This window comes from Schistocerca gregaria, chromosome 1 (genome assembly GCF_023897955.1).
Source record: "Schistocerca gregaria isolate iqSchGreg1 chromosome 1, iqSchGreg1.2, whole genome shotgun sequence".
Classification (NCBI taxonomy): Eukaryota; Metazoa; Arthropoda; class Insecta; order Orthoptera; family Acrididae; genus Schistocerca; species Schistocerca gregaria.
The window spans coordinates 962,330,912-962,348,385 of record NC_064920.1 but is presented as its reverse complement, the minus strand read 5'-3'; the positions used below and the strand labels follow the sequence as shown (position 1 = coordinate 962,348,385).

The 17,474-nt window shown below is 40.7% G+C and overlaps 1 protein-coding gene across 1 annotated transcript in view; it reads right to left on the bottom strand.

Moving 5' to 3' along the window:
• Positions 1–17,474, bottom strand: part of LOC126276364 (sodium leak channel NALCN) — a 361,108-nt gene that overhangs the window by 75,634 nt on the left and 268,000 nt on the right. Inside the window, exons 22-24 of the mRNA XM_049977270.1 lie at positions 16,095–16,228; positions 15,842–16,007; positions 15,548–15,742 (exon numbers count right to left, since the gene is read on the bottom strand). Coding sequence (XP_049833227.1) covers positions 15,548–15,742; positions 15,842–16,007; positions 16,095–16,228 — 495 coding nt within the window. The remainder of the gene's footprint in view (positions 1–15,547; positions 15,743–15,841; positions 16,008–16,094; positions 16,229–17,474) is intronic.

Here is a 17,474-nt window from a genome sequence, read left to right as displayed (position 1 = left end):
TCATTTATTAACAAATTTATTGTATAAATATCCATACTATGTGACACTTTACAACCCTCAAACTTGTCTGTTAAAATCCACACATTGGAAAATCTATTGAGCTTAATGATTAAGGCTTACTGGAAAAGTATTTTCACACTGCAAATATGCTTCTTGGGTTTGCCGCCAGATTGTATTGTGTAACTCGCACGATATTTCATCGCTGCAAATGCTCAACATTATCAGGTGGTGGTAGCTCCTGATGTCACTGCTGCAAGCTGCAAATGAAGATAATCATGTGGCGTCGTCGAAATTTATCATGCCAGGAGCGGAGAATACGCGTGCATCGGAAGACGCTCATAGTTGGAGGAAAGTGATGCTCCTAGAGCCCCCTCCTGGCTGCTGCAGGAAGGCCGTCCACGCATGCTCTATGGGCAATGATTGTGCTGCTGGATGCTCCTGTGGATAGAGGCTGAATTAAATCTCAGTAGTAGGTTGAGTCGCGTGATGAATCGGAAGTTCTTGTTTTCTCTGTCTTGATTTAATGGGACCCAGTGCAGGATTCCAAGCAGTGATTAGTTGAAAACCTGCATCCCTATTGATGAGATTGTCTGCCGTATGGATATGTATGGCCTCCTTAACAACACAGTCCCAAAAAAAGGATGCGGGGATAAAATTTATCTCTTTTCGTAAAACATACGATGTCCCGTGCCCAGGCAAGCTCCGCTTCTTCAGAAATACTCCAGAACTGCAAATTTATCAGGTTGCCCCACGTGTGTATGATGATTGTATTCAACGTAACATTCTTGCATGGATTGGCACGTCTGCCCAATATAAGATTTTCCATAATGGCATAGGATTTCACACATGCCACATTTCCTAAGGCCGTGGTCGTCTTTGACCGAGCACAATAAATTCCTCAGTTTTGCTGGTGGCTGAAAAATGCAATTGATGTCATGCTTTTTGAGCATTTTTTCTATTCTAGAAGACATGCCATTAAAAAACGACAAGAACACCGTTGCAGTGGGTGCCTCCACATCTTACGTCCCACCTTCAAATTTGCTTAGAATGGAATGCATGGCCTATCTGCCTATCGGAATAGCCATTCTGTTGCAATACCATTCTTAGGTGTTATAGCACACCACGTAGACTGTTGGCATCTGGGACCACATGTGTTCTATGCACCAAAGAGTGTACGACACTACCTCATTGTGCAGGGTGATGACAACTTGTGGCCTGCAAATATAGCTCTGTATGAGTTGATTTGCAATAGATGCTATGTCCCACAGTAACATCAGCTTTTCTTCTGACTATGACATCCAGGAATGGTAAAATGCCATTCTTTTCCACTTACATTGTTAACTGTTGAACTTTCTCAGTGAAGCTCATGTTAAAATTCGGAAGGTTCCATACTAATCTCTTCTGCAAAGTCACTGGGAAGCTACAAAATTGCCTGTTTTATGCTAGCTATGATATCTTGGATTGGAGCTGTCTGTGGTGTTGATGCATCTTTCAAACCTTTCTCGAGCACTGCAATAGCTGCGTCATCCAGGATTCTATACGTGAGATTAAACATGGTGCCTTCCCTTCTTACAGTTGGGCCTTGAGATGAGAATACTTTGACATTTGGCAAACCTTTGTCTTGACCAGTCAGCTAGCACGCAGGACAGTTTGCTTGTCACGGCATCTCATCCGTTGTGCCTTTCAGCAATGACAGCAGCAACTACCACCACATGATGATGTCGAGCAGTTACATCGATGAAATATTGTGCAAGTTACACAATATGATCTGGTGGCAAATACGGGAAGTGTGTTGGCAACAGATCTGTTGGGGAAGCATGAAAAGTCATATCTGGTACCTCTATGGGGAGAAGATGGCCAATGACATATGTGAACTTGAAAAGTTATGTAACAAAAGAGGTAGACTGTTGTGCACCATGGCGTTTTTATTGTGATGCCATGACAAACAAACTGTGCCAATGTTTGCTAAATTTAAACGTCATACTAAATCTGCAGCTGCTGTTAGAATTAAATGACAGGTGAGTGCAACCCTAGTGAGAGAGAGGGTAAATCATACAAATCATGAACTGCACATGGTGTCCACAAAATTACTATCACTGTATCTGAAGATCTCTTTGAAACTCTCAGTGTTATCCTGGGATTGGTTAGATAGCACTACCTGGATGCTAGCTGACCGGTCAAAACAACATGCCAAGGTTCGCCAAATGTCAAAGTATTCTCATCTCAAGGCATAACCATCTCGGTGCAACATGTTCAGTCTCACAGATAGAATCCTGAATGATGCAGCTGTTGCAGTGCTTGAGAAAGGTTTGAGCTATGCACCAACACCACGGACAGCTCCAATCCGAGATGTCACGGCTGGCATATAACAGGCAATTTTGAAGCTTCCTAGTGATGTTGCAGAAGAGATTAGGAGGGACACTGCCAAATTTTAACACAGGCCCCACTGAGAAAGTTCAACATCAGCTCAGCAGTAAGGAAGTCTCTGCGAGACTTGAGAGCGAACAAAGTCCTTGTCATTTTTCCTGTCGACAAGGAGAACGCCATCGTCGTTCTCTCACGAACTGAATACGACAGCAAGATGGAGGCCCTGCTCAACGAACTTGCCTATTGAAAGCTAAGAGAGGATCCAACTGGAACAATTCAGAGAAAAACCTTAGATCTTCTCCAGGACAGTTCTATTCCTTCTAAAGTGACTAAGAGCCTATGGCAACAGGCTGCAGTTCCCACAAGATTGTATGGCCTACTCCTCTTGGCCCAATAGTGAGCAACATTGGAGCTCCTACCTATTTTCTTGCCAAGCATCTTTCTACACTGTTGGAACCTCTCATAGGCAAATGTGGTAATCATATCTGGAATTCAGAGGACTTCATAGGACGCCTGGAGACCCTTAAGCTACAAGTGTCGATGTTTTGGTTTGATTTAGCATTGAATCATTAGTTATGAAAGTGCCTCTACAGGACTCATTAGCACTTATCAGTAGCAAGTTTGAGAAAGACATAGTTGGCATTATTTAAACATGTGCTTACCTCAACTTATTTCTTATTCAATGACCAGTATTTATAACAAGTGGATGGTGTTGCCATGGGAAGTCCTCTGTCTCCCATGGTGGCCAACTATTTTATGGAAGACTTTGAGGAAAAAGCACTACAGTCAGCAAGTCTCAAACCTTCCAGCATCTGGTGGTATGTAGACGATACTTTTGTGGTGTGGCCCAACCGAATAGTGACATTACCTGTGTTTCTCTGGCATCTGAACTCTCACCATCCAAATATACAATTAACAATGTAAGTGGAAAAGGATGGCATTTTACTATTCCTGGATGCCATAGTCAGAATAAAAGCTCATGGTACACTGGGACATAGCATCTATTGCAAGTCAACTCATACAGAGCTATATTTGCAAGAACAATCCCCTGCGCAATGTGATAGTGTCTTAAGCTCTTTGGTGCATAGAGCACATATGGTTTCAGATGCTGACAGTCTACCTGGTGAGCTACAACACCCTAGAACAGTATTCCAACAGAATGGCTATTGCGATAGGCAGATATGCTGTGCATTCTGTTCTAAGCAAATTCAATGCAGGGATGTAAATGAAGATGTGGAGGCACCCACTGCAACTGCGTTCTTGTCCTTTTTCACAGCATGTCTTCAAGAATAGAAAGAATCATCAAAAAGCATGAAATCAAGTGCTTTTTTCTGCCACTAGTAAAATGTAGGAATTTACTGTGCTTGGTCAAAGACGACTGTGGCCTTAGGAAATGTGATGCTTATAAAATCCCATGCCATTGTGGAAAAGCTTATATTGGGCAGATCGCCAAACCGTGCAAGAACATTGCATTGAACACCATCATCATATGCACCTGGGGCAACTTGATAAATCTGCAGTGGTGAAGCATTGCCTGGACATGGGACATCATATGTTTTACAAAAAGAAGGAAATTTTATCCCCAGCATCATCTTTCTGGGACTATGTTGTTAAGGAGGCCTTACATATCCATACAGTGGACAATCGTATCAACAGGATGCAGGTTTTCAACTATGTGCACCTGGAATCCACCACTGGCTGCCATTAAATCAAGACAGGGAAAAACAAGAACTTCTGATTCATCATGTGACATAACGGACTACTGAGATTTATTTCAGCCTTTAACCACAGGAACATCTGGGAGTACAGTCACTACCCATAGCGCATCAGCGGATGGCTTTTCTGGAGCACTAGGAGTGCTGCTTTCCTCCAACTATGAGCATCTTCCTGCATACATGTATTTCCTGCTCCCGGCATGATAAATTTCAATGCCACTTGTAGTGCTTCGAGAATTTTGGGGTAAATTCTAGAAACACTTGGCTCCCCACCGTCTCGAACACCAGATATTTTAATGACAAGGGTGAGAGAGCCTTTTTTACTGCATCACACATGTCTGTGTGAACAGGAAGGACAGTTGTCATGCAGAGCCACAAGCTGTGTCAGACAAGTTGTTACAAGCAGCACCCTACAAGTTATATAAAAAAGTCAAAGAGTATTTGGATAATGTTCCATGGTGTGTGGTATCATGAGGATTGTTACAGAGACAGATGAAGCATGTGTTATATAGAGAATTTACTTTATGTCTTGGCTCTTCATTACACAGAACATATGTAACTGTACAAATGTTTAGTAGATTCTGACATTTACCTTGGAACCAGTTGGCTTGCAGGAGTTAGTACAGAATAATTGTTACTTTGACAGAATCAAAAATATATTGTTGTTGAACTGATAAGAGCCTATGAGTACATAATTTATTTCAAGAATATAGAGCTCATTAATAATATTCCCCTTAACCTGATACAGTCTTCAGAGATGAAATGAATGGTGAGAGCAATGTAGCTGATAACCCAAGCAAGAGGATCGGCTGCACGCACGATGTGTAAGTCAACTGGAAGAGACGTGTGAGTCATGCAACCCAACACTGCACTGTCTCTTGTCATCTAATAAAGCATTAGATGCTGTGTGATTATCATCAGTCGCACCTCGCAGCAGTGAAAGCAGCAGCTACCACCACCTGACGATGTTGAGCAGTTGCATCGATGAAATATTGCGCGAGTTACACAATATGATAGGGCAGTAAACCAAATAAGTGTATTTGTAACAGACCTTTCAGGAAAGCACAAAAAGTCATATTTTCACACTGATAAAAACCCTTGAAATGATCAGACCTTGCATAAATTTCTTATTTGCTCCGATGTTAGTTCAGAAGATCTCATTCTCAAGCATTTGGGGTATCAAAGAACTACTGTAGATGACTTGGAGATCTATATTTCCTTCAATGGTGATTTCTGCCCACATAATTGACACAGATACAACAATTAGGATTAGACACACTGTGGTAAGAATTTTCTCAGAAGATGATATGTTGCTAAACTGTACACTATGATTCACCTACGAAGGAAAGACAATGTCATGGGGTAGTCAGTTGATGCTGTGTAGGACATCCTGTATTCTGATAAGTGCAACTTTATTAGAAACTGAACAATTTGGGCACATGACCTCTGAGAAATGTCAAGTCATGTCATTTCAATAGCCCTCACCATTTCTTCATATTTGAATGCACACATTCAAAATCACCCTTCAGGTCAACCCTTCTGTCATCTACTTTACACTGCTGGAATTTCCACATTTTGGAGTCTGTAAATTACCTGGAGCAGTTAAAATGAACTTCATATATCCTTTTGCACTGGTGAACACAGATTCATATGAGATTTTGAAACATTCCATCTATACCATCAGGAGACACAGCCACCACATATAGAATGGGTATCAGTTGCAAAGTGTCTTGATGGAGAACCTTGGCCACATGTCATGTGCACCATAATCATATTTCATCATTAGTTCAAAACAAATAATGTAAGAATTTTTTATGAATAAGTTGCATGTATTACAAAGAGTGAGAGTTGTGTCAATGTGATGGATTGTCAGTTCATCCTTTCACTCACAGTGTGAACAGATATAAATGTGTCATTCCACAATGTCTAAAGAAGTAATGATGTTCATGTGATTATATGGAAATGAACAGTGTTTCAGACAGGGGTTGTGCACCAGCTTACCAACTGATGAAGCAAAACCATAACACATGGATAAGACGGAGGGACAGGCATAAGAGGGAGGGAAGGAGTGAGTGAGTGAGTGAGTGAGTGAGTGAGTGAGTGAGTGAGTGAGGGAGGGAGGGAGGGAGGGAGGGAGGGAGGGAGGGAGGGAGGGAGGGGTGGTAGAGGGAGGGAGGGGTGGTAGAGGGAGGGAGGGGTGGTAGAGCGAGGGAGGGGTGGTAGAGGGAAGGAGGGGTGATGGAGGGAGGGGCTGGTGGTAGAGGGAGGAGGTGGAAGTAGAAGTAGACGAGAGGGAGGGGAAGAGGGAGATGGGGCAGAGATAGATAGATAGATAGAGAGAGAGAGAGAGAGAGAGAGAGAGAGAGAGAGAGAGATGGCACACTGAAGTGTGTCAAGCACAAGAAACCCTATGACACAGGCCTACGATCGGAACATTAAGATATAGGGCTCCCTCAATATAAGATTGACATAGTTATTCCATCTTAAATACTTTATATCGGTAACTCCAGTAAATATAGTGAGTGTTACCGTCTCCAGTTCTTATCGCTATACTCAAACAATACTGGCGATATTCACCTAATTACAATAAGTATATTACATTTACTTATGTTAGAGTCATCTGTCCATCACAGTAATCATCTGCAGGAGTTCCTGCATTTAATATATATTTTCTTGGGCTACCTGCTATGTGCAGATGATGGGATGAAACATAAACATTACTGAAGAGTGACTGACATCATTAATTATACCTATGGATAGCTGCAGTATCATCATATTTTACTACAGAATTTTTAACCATACATTCATTTCCAAGAACAACACACTTTTCTGAATGTTAATGCAGATCTACAAACTATTATAACAATTTATGGATGTGCAGTAGATTACACATGGACTTGAAAATTCATAGCAAATTTTAAGGTTGGGAGACAACATGCTGAAATCAAAATGGTTTAAAACATTGCACTTCCAAGCAGAATTTGGAAACAGCCCCAGATATATTGCACTGCATCAATATTTGTATTGTTTTCCAGTACCAGCAATATCTGTCCCTCTCCTGTTCTTTTTATCATTTCACCTCACTGTTTGCTGCCACTTGCAATAATATTGGAGTGAGTGACAGTTAAATCAACATACTTCACAGAAATTGAGCAGTGTTGACTCCACTTCCTTTTACAAACTGCCTGCTTCACCTGCAGTGTAGAGTGAGCTGTTTACTAGGGGGTGTGGTGGTGGTTGTGTTACAATTGGAGAAGTGAGGTGTTGGCATGTGACCAGGAGTGCTTGGGTGGCAACATCCTCCTCGTCCAATGTCAAGGGGTCAACTGACTTGAATTTGCAATGAGGCATAGTGACTTTGGCAGTGGGAAGTTTACGGAAGTACAATGGCTTTAGTGTAGAGCACACTCAGGTTGTCTGGAACTGATTATTTTGCCATGTGGTAATCCAGCTGTGTGTGGTAGCTGATTCTTGGACAGGGGATTAAGCCCTGTTGTTGGTTGTTTGCCTGGTGTGAATTTTGGATCCGAGAATCCCACTTCTTGTCTGAAAGGGTAGACTGAACTTTCACATGTGAGTGTAATTGTTCCAGCCATGTAAGAGTCTCCCTGCCCCACCCCTCTCATTCTCCATGTCTATGTAAATCAGTGAGGAGCCTAGTTGAGTTGCAAATTTATGGCTATTTAGTTTCTTTGTCCATGCTCAGCAATATTTCTGGGATTATCTTTTTATTCTATCATTTTTTGTGATACCCGCAGTGCTTACATACTATAATGTTACTCAACTGTAGCCTTCTCACTGAGTGCTGAACCTGTGGCAGAGTTGAGAATGCAGTGGTGGCCCGGACTTGGACGCACCTTTAGTCTGTTACAACATCACAAACAGTGTGGTAAGGCACCTTATTGGGCTTTTGGATGATAGTGCCTTCGAAGCTGTGCTTTTACACGCCATGACGGCCTGCACCATCTTTGCTGAGGAGGTCACTGCTCACCACGATATGTAATTTTAATCCATTATTGTTTCATATAATTGCTGTTTTCCTCATTCTAAAGGCCTGAGTGGTCATGGTGGTCACCACACGCTAACTTGCATGACTGTAATCTAGTAACTCTTTTGTGTAACTATTCTATGCAAATTTGGTACCCCTTGTTTTAACAGTGCAGTATTTTTAGACTTGGCAAGATGTTTTAATTATTATGGGAAGTTACTCCTGTCATAACAGCTCATTATTTTGGTTTAGTAGTTTATTTAATGTGGAAGGCCCCTCCCCCCCCCCCCCCCCCCACCCCCACCCCACACTGCCCCATTTTTTTCTTTTAATGTCAGTGGCTTTGATGGCACTGGCTTTGTGGACCTCATTCTTGGTTTGGCCACAGCTGAGTGTATTGCACATGCATGGTGCCTACATGCAAACAGATTGTTTTTAGTTATTCTTTATTTTGTCAGGTCATCGCCCTGTTGTGTTTGTTTATTGTGTTTGGTGTTATCAGTCAAATCGTGTAAAGGGGAAAAGCATATAATCTACATTGCGTGGCTTAAACCTCATGGTGAAGCAATTTATCTCTGCTGAACACTCTGGTCATGCGTTGTTAACTGTGACAGATCTTGTGTGGGGTAGAGTTGCTTGATACTGTGCTCTATTTTTTATCACTGTTCTTCGCAATCCCACATGACCATCATCAGTGAGTATGACTGTGATCTGGGGAGATGTCCCATTCTTCCAATGTTTTTGAGAGGCACATTGGTGTTACTCCTGGCATCATGGTGTGGGGAGCCATTGGTATGACTTCAAATCAGAGCAGGTAGTGATTGAGTGAGTTATGCCGCCACACAAAAGTTATGTCATGGACGTCCTGTGAATCATTTGTCACCTCTCACGTGACAGTACTGAGGTGCAATTTTCCAACATGATAAATCTTGTCCACAAACGGCATGTGCCTCCATGAGCTGTCTGTGTGATGTTGAAGTATTCCTATAGCCAGAAAGCTCCCTAGATCTGTCCCAAATAGAACCAGCTTAGACATCAACTCTGTTCCTGTGCCAACATCTTGGGTATCAAGGACACAGTTGCAGTCCAGCTTGGCTCAGGAGAGGATACAACAGCTTTAAGAAACCTTACCTAAATGAATCAGTGTCTGCATCCAAACAAGGATGGGTGCATCTGATAAGTGTGGCCATAATTCCAAGTTCTTTGTAAATCTGACTTGATTTTGTAATCACAGAAATAAATTCACTTACCCTCTCAATCTGTGAAGTTTCACTTCATTTTCTCCTCCCCTTCTGGTTTCTTTCTTCCCCCCCCCCCCACCCCCCCCTCAGGCAGATTAGTTAGTCTGATCTAGTTTTTGTGGTCCTTACAGGCACATCATGTAGTGTGTTGTGGTATACTTCTAGATTCCACACTACATATTTTTTTCTTCAAACTTTGTATGTAGGCTTCCATGGTATAGTTAGTGCCACTCTTCTAGAACGTTTCAGCTCAAGTTTTACATCATTTACGTAATTTTCTAATGTGAATCAGACAACAAGACAGTCACCTTTTCCCCCTGTAACTAGTCTTTCACAATATCTACATCTTCAGCCATACTCTGCAAACTAGTGTTGAGTGAATGACAGAGGGTACTTCCCATTGCACCAATTATTAGAGCTTATTCCTACGCCATTCATGTATGGATTATGAGAATAATGCCTGTCTGAACACCTCTGTGCAATTGTAGTTAATCTAATCTTGTCCTCACGATCTCGATGGGAGCAGTTTCTAGGCAGTTGTAATATATCTCTGACATTGTTGTTGTGGTCCTCAGTCTGCAGACTGGTTTGATGCAGGTCTCCATCCTACTCTATCCTGTGCCAGTCTCATCACCTCCAAATAACTACTGCAAGCTACATGCTTTTGAACCTGTTTTCTGTATTCACTTCTTGGCCTCCCTCTATAATTTCTTGGTCGCCCTCTAGAATTTTTACCCCCCACGCTACTCTCCAACACTGAACTGGTGATCCCTTGATCTCTCAGAATAACTATCAACCAGTCGCTCCTTTAAAAATGTATGCCACAAATTACCTTTCCCCCAATTCTATTTCACATCACACATTGATTACATGATCTACTCATCTAATCTTCAGTGTTTATCTGCAGCACCACATTTCAAAAGCTTCTGTTCTCTTCTTGTCTGAACTGCTTATAATTCACATTTTACTTCAATACAAGGCTACACTCCAGACAAATACCCACAGAAAAGACTTCCTCACACTTACATCTACATTCAGTGCCAACAATTTTCTATTCTCCAGAAAGGTTTTTCTGGCCATTGCCAGTCTACATTTTACAACTTCTCTGCTTCGGCCATCAACAGTTATTCTGATATCAACAAATAGTACAGATGGTCCAGTCATGCAACAAATGTGCAGAATAGCAAGCGGCTCATAAGAACGCTTTCTTTTCATGGCGTAGCACCGCACAATAATGAGACAGGGTCTGCTTTGATTTTGCTGGCCCTGTTCTCAGAACACATTGGATCGCTGTGATGACAGCATACTCCTGCTTACTTGATACAGGGTGAACAGTAATAAAACCGACAAAGCACAGGGACAGATTCCTGACCAGAAATGGAGGAAAAAAAGGTCCTATGAATGTACGTCCAGAAACAGATGGTATGCATGCAATGACAACAAACCATCCTGTAACACAATACAGAGGTGCATTGCATCCACCTCACAACAGATGTTTGAAGTGGCCTCTAAGGCATTTCAGGTGATAGAGGTGGTAGTGGCTGCAATGCAGGATACATATAACCATACTTTGGCTTACACCATTTTGATGGGCCACTTGTCTGGAGCTTGTACTAGGGTTTGTCTCCATATGCTGTAGAACCTGGTCCTCAAAATCTGATGTATACACACTCCACCACCTCACTGCACGTTCGTCTGTCTGAAAGGACCCATGATCACACAAACACTCAAAAACAGCTTGAAATGTTGTGTGATGTGGTTAGTGTCTGTGAAAGTACTTGTTTTGGTGTAGTCATGCTGCCTCTGAACCATTTTCATCTGCTTGGCTGTATGCAAACACCATCTTGGCTTGTTCTGACATGAACACCACCATCTCTGCTTGTTCCTGACATGAATACTGGACTATTCTGCTGCTTACAGTATGCTGCATCAATTGCACAGCCTGTAACACACAAGGAACACGCAGCATGAGGTCAGAGGAACTGTTATTCGTCAGAGCCACCTACCACGGCAATAAAGCGTTTCTGGACATATGTACATATGATTTCTTTCTTTCATTTCCAGTCAGGAATCCATCCCTTCAGTTTGTCGAATTTTTTAATGTTCTCCCTGTATAGTCAGTCTCAGGTTTACAACATGGAAAAGCACCATTATGGCCTTACAAAAAACGTTTTCCATTGAAGGTCTTCCCCAGAATTTAGTGATGGACAATGGTACTCAGTTTCTACTGCAAACTTCTATGTGACAAATACATCCAAAATGTTTGGCCCCCATCTTTTCTAACGGTGAAGTTGAGTGCCTGGTGCACGCCTTTAAATTTCAAATGTTAAAATACATCTATGACAGTCTGGCCTGTGATGTTTTAACTTGATTTTCAAGTCTGTTACTATTGGTTATCTGCCTTCAGCTGATTGCAGTTTAATTAAAAAGAATTACACCACATGCATATCACATCACTGTTATTTATAAATCATCTTCTATGGTTATTCTGCAAACTGGATACATACATTTGTACATTTTTGGTTGTTTTAGGTTAAAAACAGCAATTTGTTTATAAAGTGTGTGTGCAAGTTACTTACGGTGTTTCTTTACATGTTCTGCTTCTTCCCTCCTTGCTACCAGTGGTTGACATCTAAAGACTTTGACTCACATTTGCACTCGGCAGTTGGCAACGTTTGTCATTCTGCAGGAGTTCTTGTGTTGAATTATTTATACTTCAATTTGGTAAACTGTTTTTTCATTCCACACTGTAACAATTTTGGTGTCTATTCATTTTTTGCCTTCATGTTGTGAGTGTTGCCAACCTGTGAAACTAATGTGTGTGTGTCTCTGGCTCTAATTTTATGTTGGTGTTGGTGTAAGTATTCTGCATAAGTTGAATGATTTGTCCTACATATTCATGCTCTTAAACGTTCTTTGTCTCTGGTATCAAATGTCCTCCTGGTTTGACCCATGTATGTTCCCATCACAAGTATTACATTTCAGTTGGTATATTCCTGATTTCTGAAATAGATCAGTTTTATCTATTGTTTTTGGGAAGTATTTCTGAATCGAGTTGTTGGCTTGGTGGGCTATTTTTATGCCTTGTTTATTGAAAACATTGGATATTCTGTGTGTTTATTTGTAATTGTATGTCACTGTGTATGAACTTTTACTTTCTGTTTCTTTCACATTTTGTGTTGCTCCTATTTTTGTATTTTTTGTGTTTGTTTGTGTGTGATTTTGTCCTTGTGTTGATGACGGCTGGCTGGGTGTTTGTTCTTTTGTGTGTTTTGATTTTCTTGTTCAGCTTTGTTACTAAATTATCTTTGTATCCATTGTTTTTGGCTATTTGTATTATGGTATTCATTTCTTTTCTGTAATTATCTGTACGTAGTGTACATAGTGTTTAGTCTGTGCAGCATGTATCTAAGTGCTGCCTACTTTTAAGAACTGGGGTGTTGTGATGTCTCATGTACAATTGTGTCTGTTTCATTGGTTTTCAGTATATGTCAAATGTGTGTTGGTTGTTTTGGATCTTTATGGTGATGTTCGAGAAATTTAACTGTCTACTTTTCCCTTTTTCTATTGTAAAATGTATCTAATCATGAACAGAATTTATGTCAGTGTATAACTGGTCAATTTTATTGCTTGGTTCATCTATCAGGCACAAGATGTCATCCATATATTTAATCCAGTACAGGATGTTGTACCTCTTTGGAACTAATTTGTTAAATATAGTCTGTTCAAAGTGGTTCATAAATATACTTGTTGTGGTTCCAGAGACTTGGGATCCCATTGGTAATCCTTCACTCTGTAAATAGAATTCATTATTGAACTAAAAATAGTTTCGTTCTGTTACTGGTTCTAGAAGCCTGACTGTTCCTTTGATGTATTTGTGTGTAAGTGTATTGTATGCTTAGGATTTTGTTCTATAATGTTTATTGTTTCAGTTATTGGTGTATTGGAATACATACTGTCTACAGCAAATGACTGGAGGGTGTCTGTAACTTGTGTCTTTTATGTACTGAATCAATTATGTGGCATTTATTATAGTTCTGTCCTCTTTATCAGAAAACTACAAACTACAAGAGGACAGAACTATAAGAAATAACACAAAATTGATTCGGTGCATCAAAGACATACAAATTCCAGACACAGCCATCCTCCTGTCATTTGATCCAAACAATATGTAATCCAATACAACAATAACTGAAACAATAAACATTATAGAACAAAATCTTAAGACACACAGTACACTTACACATGAATACATCAAAGGAATAGTCAGGCTTCTAGAACTGACAACAGAACATAACTATTTTCAATTCAATAATGACTTCTATATTCACAAAAAGTGAAGGATTAGCAATGGGATTCCCAGTGCCTGGAACCATAGCAAATATATTTATGAACCACACATAACAGACTATATTTAACAAAACAGTGTCAAAAAGGTACAACAAACATCCTATACTGGGTTAGACACATGGACAACATCTTGTGCCTCATACATGAACCAAGCAATAAAATTGACCAGTTACACACAGACATAAATTCTGTTCATGATAAGATGCATTTTACAATAGAGAAACAGCAAATTAGACAAATGTCTTGGACATCACAATGAAGATTCAAAACAACCAACACACATTTGACGTATACCAAAAAACAACAAAAAAAGAGACAGTTATACACGAGACATCACAATACTCCAGTTCTCAGAAGCAGGAAGCACTTAGCTACATGTTCCACAGACTAAACACACCAGCTGTGCACTTTCACCTACTGATGCCAGCCCCACACCTGGTGCTAGCACTGCTGGCACCGAAGTTCCATCCAGACACCCTAGTCTGGGCATCTGCTTTTGGTAATTGGAACAGACGGGTCCCGACAGTCATTCAGCAGCAATGGGGTTGCAAGTAGTGTATGCTGAAATTGAGAGACAGGCAAGCTGCCCGGCATCTCAACCAGTTCTGCCTGCACATCGCCGAGCAGCCACTGCCATCAATTGCTCCAGCTGCTACAGCATTCCCCAGCAGATCATTTCTCTCTTGCCCATTTTTACTCGCCTCCAGTCACAATCGTCCAGGAATTCCCTCTTCTCCTCACCTGGCACTGACTGCATATTCTGAAGAGAGATACCTACAAACATGTTCTAGGACTCAGCGGGAGACAATTGACTCAGCTCAGCAGCTCAAAGGGGCCCGACTGCGGCCACCCAACAGCCCTGTGTTGCTGCCTTATACTTTCCATCGACCACGCACAGCGCTACAGTACCTTGGATCTCTGCCTCATGAACCGTTCCTGGCAGCACTGGTGATTTACCCGCTCCGTGGTGCTTTGGGGGTCCCGGTGCACACTCTGTGGTGTTTTGGGTGTCCCAGATGCTCAGAAAGTGTCACTACTGCCAGTGACCCAGCAGGCATCCCACTTTGAGCTCCACACTTGTGTCCTCACAGAGCTTGCCTCCACCTGGGTCACTTATGGCCCTACAGCCTACAGCCTGCAACCTGCAAGCATGGGGCTGCTGGTGGCTCTGATAGCTGACAGTGTCATGTTCATCGTGTTCATGGAAGGCTACCAGCACATAAAGAGTCTCGCAGCTTTTACAGCCATCAACAAGCCTCTCCTCAGGAAGGAAAAATGTGTTAACACTCATATTTTACTGCATTGCTGACACTACTAGGCATCCATATCTTGAGCAGTGACTCCTCCACCAGGGGCTACTGCTGCCTATCTACTCACCCCTCAAAATTCGTGCAATTTACATGTGGCTGCTATTACAGCTGTGCACCAGTTTTGTCTTTTGTGACACTGTGCTAAGTCATCATGACTGGTTAGCTACCCCATGGCATTCATTCTGGAGATGGCCATCAGGAGCAGCACCTGCTTCCCTGTTGTGAGTGTGCAGCACATGTGCACACGAAGATTCTCACAACACGCCTTCTATCACTCATCTGAACTATGGTGGCTTACTTAGTTTGTGGCCAAATCTCCACACTTCACTTCATTTCTGAACCACAGTGATCATATTGTTGTGCTCTGTCCTGTAATTACCTTGGTTCTACTACTGGACTTTGTTTCAGGATTACTCTGCTCAGATTAATTGTTTCACCAATGAGTGCACTTATGGAGTCAATAAATCAGAATTTAACTGTCTTCAAATTATTTCACTGTGCAGTAGTCACTAGAATAAAAAATGGTTTTTAAAACTGACATTATTTTGCAAACAAAAAAATATGTTATAAACTTACCCTGAGAGTTGCATTGATAAACATCCAAATTACTCCAAGAACTGTGACTAGTAGATCATAACGATTTCTTCTCGACTGCCAGTAACCTCTTGGGGTGAAGGCAATATTTTTCATCACAACCTCTACCACAAAAATTAATGTCAGAACTGTACTAACTGTTGCCAGTGGGTCTGTGTGAGATTCTTCTTCCCTCCACTGTGAAGAAGGCATAACAGAGATACTGCAGATAACAGTTACCAACAAAAATTCTAACATATGATTATCAATAAAGAAAAACATGAAATTTAAACTTACAGACACACAAAGTAAACTGCTGTTGAGGAGAACCATGAGAGCAATAAAACGTTTGAAGTATATATTTTGTGTAATATCATAGATGAATGCTCGAAATTTCTTTCCATCAGGTCTTGGAGGTAAATGAAGTGGTTGAGCAATTTTCAATCTTTTCTTCAAATCACACCTATCAGAAATTTATCAGTTGAATGTGAATATATGAATGAAAAATCCTGGCATACTTTTCAAACTACATAGCTACAAATGCTATTACCATCTCCTCTGATCAACTGTAAGCAAGGCAGTCCCCTTATTTTCTGAGTAATTTGCAATTACGACACCAACAAAAAGTGTCAGTCCAATCATACAGCCAAGAAAGATGTAAATGTGAATGTATATTGCATGGACCTGGAACAAAATAACAAAACTGATATACAATCATGAATAAATTCTTCAATTAATGTCTTGACTTTTCGATCTAACATGTTTATTTCATTCAATATAAGTGCTTAATACATTTAACATCAGACACTCACTTCTAATAATATTATAAAATTATCAGCAATGAAGAAACCAACAAAACACACAAAAGTGATAACATGCAACATATGTGTCTTAAATATAGTACATAAGGGCACTTTGATCTGAATACAGAGTATGTTGGTATGTACTGATAGGGGAATCTAAGGGACAGCTGATAACTGATTAAATATCATATGTCCAGCTATAATACCAACTGGGCCAAGGAAATGCATTGAGTAAAGAATAAAACTATGGCCTTTATGACTCAACTAAGATAGTGTCTGGTTGTGAGCACCCAGTATTTAAAGGCAAAGGACTTGTAATAATATCTCTGTAGTTACAGAGTAAATGTCAGCTCAATAAGTCTTGAATCGAGAGGGAGGCAACAACTGATCTTAGAACTGATTCCCTTACTCTATGAACTGATTCCCTTACTCTATGCACAGTATTACTCAGTTTCAACTTGTCACACGCAACCAACCATGGAAAGAACTTGCTTCTCTGGCATATGAGTTCAACATCTAACATAAGTTACATTCAAACAATGAAAAATCCAGGATGGAATGTAACAATATTATGAAAAGGTAAGTTGTGCAAATATCCTTGCTGTTGCCTGAGACAGTAGTCGTGTGTGTGTGTGTGTGTGTGTGTGTGTGTGTGTGTTTGTGTGTGTGTGAGAGAGAGAGAGAGAGAGAGAGATCTATTTTTGATGAAGAGCTTACTGGCCAAAAGCTTTATTTGGGACAGTCTTTATGTTGTGCCTATTTTCGACTCAGCATCTCTGCTATATGGTGAGTGGCAACTTTCTTTTTCATAATAAGTTTACATTCTTAGCTGTTAAAATTGTCAGTTGTATTCCAATACGTGAAAACTATGATAATTAGCACTTTGTTAGGGTCTCTCACCAATTTTTGTTGATGACATTCTTGTGTTTATATATGGTCATACTGTATACTTTTTTTGATATAAAACAGACAGTGATTTTTGTTGGGTGTGCAACAGTGTTTTTGTCTGTTCAAAACATGATAAGAGGGTGCACAATCGCCTCTGATAATGTCAGGATATAAACATTACTCATAGACAGTTAATAATAGTAATGGAACAGCCTACAAGTTACAGTTGATATTGAAAT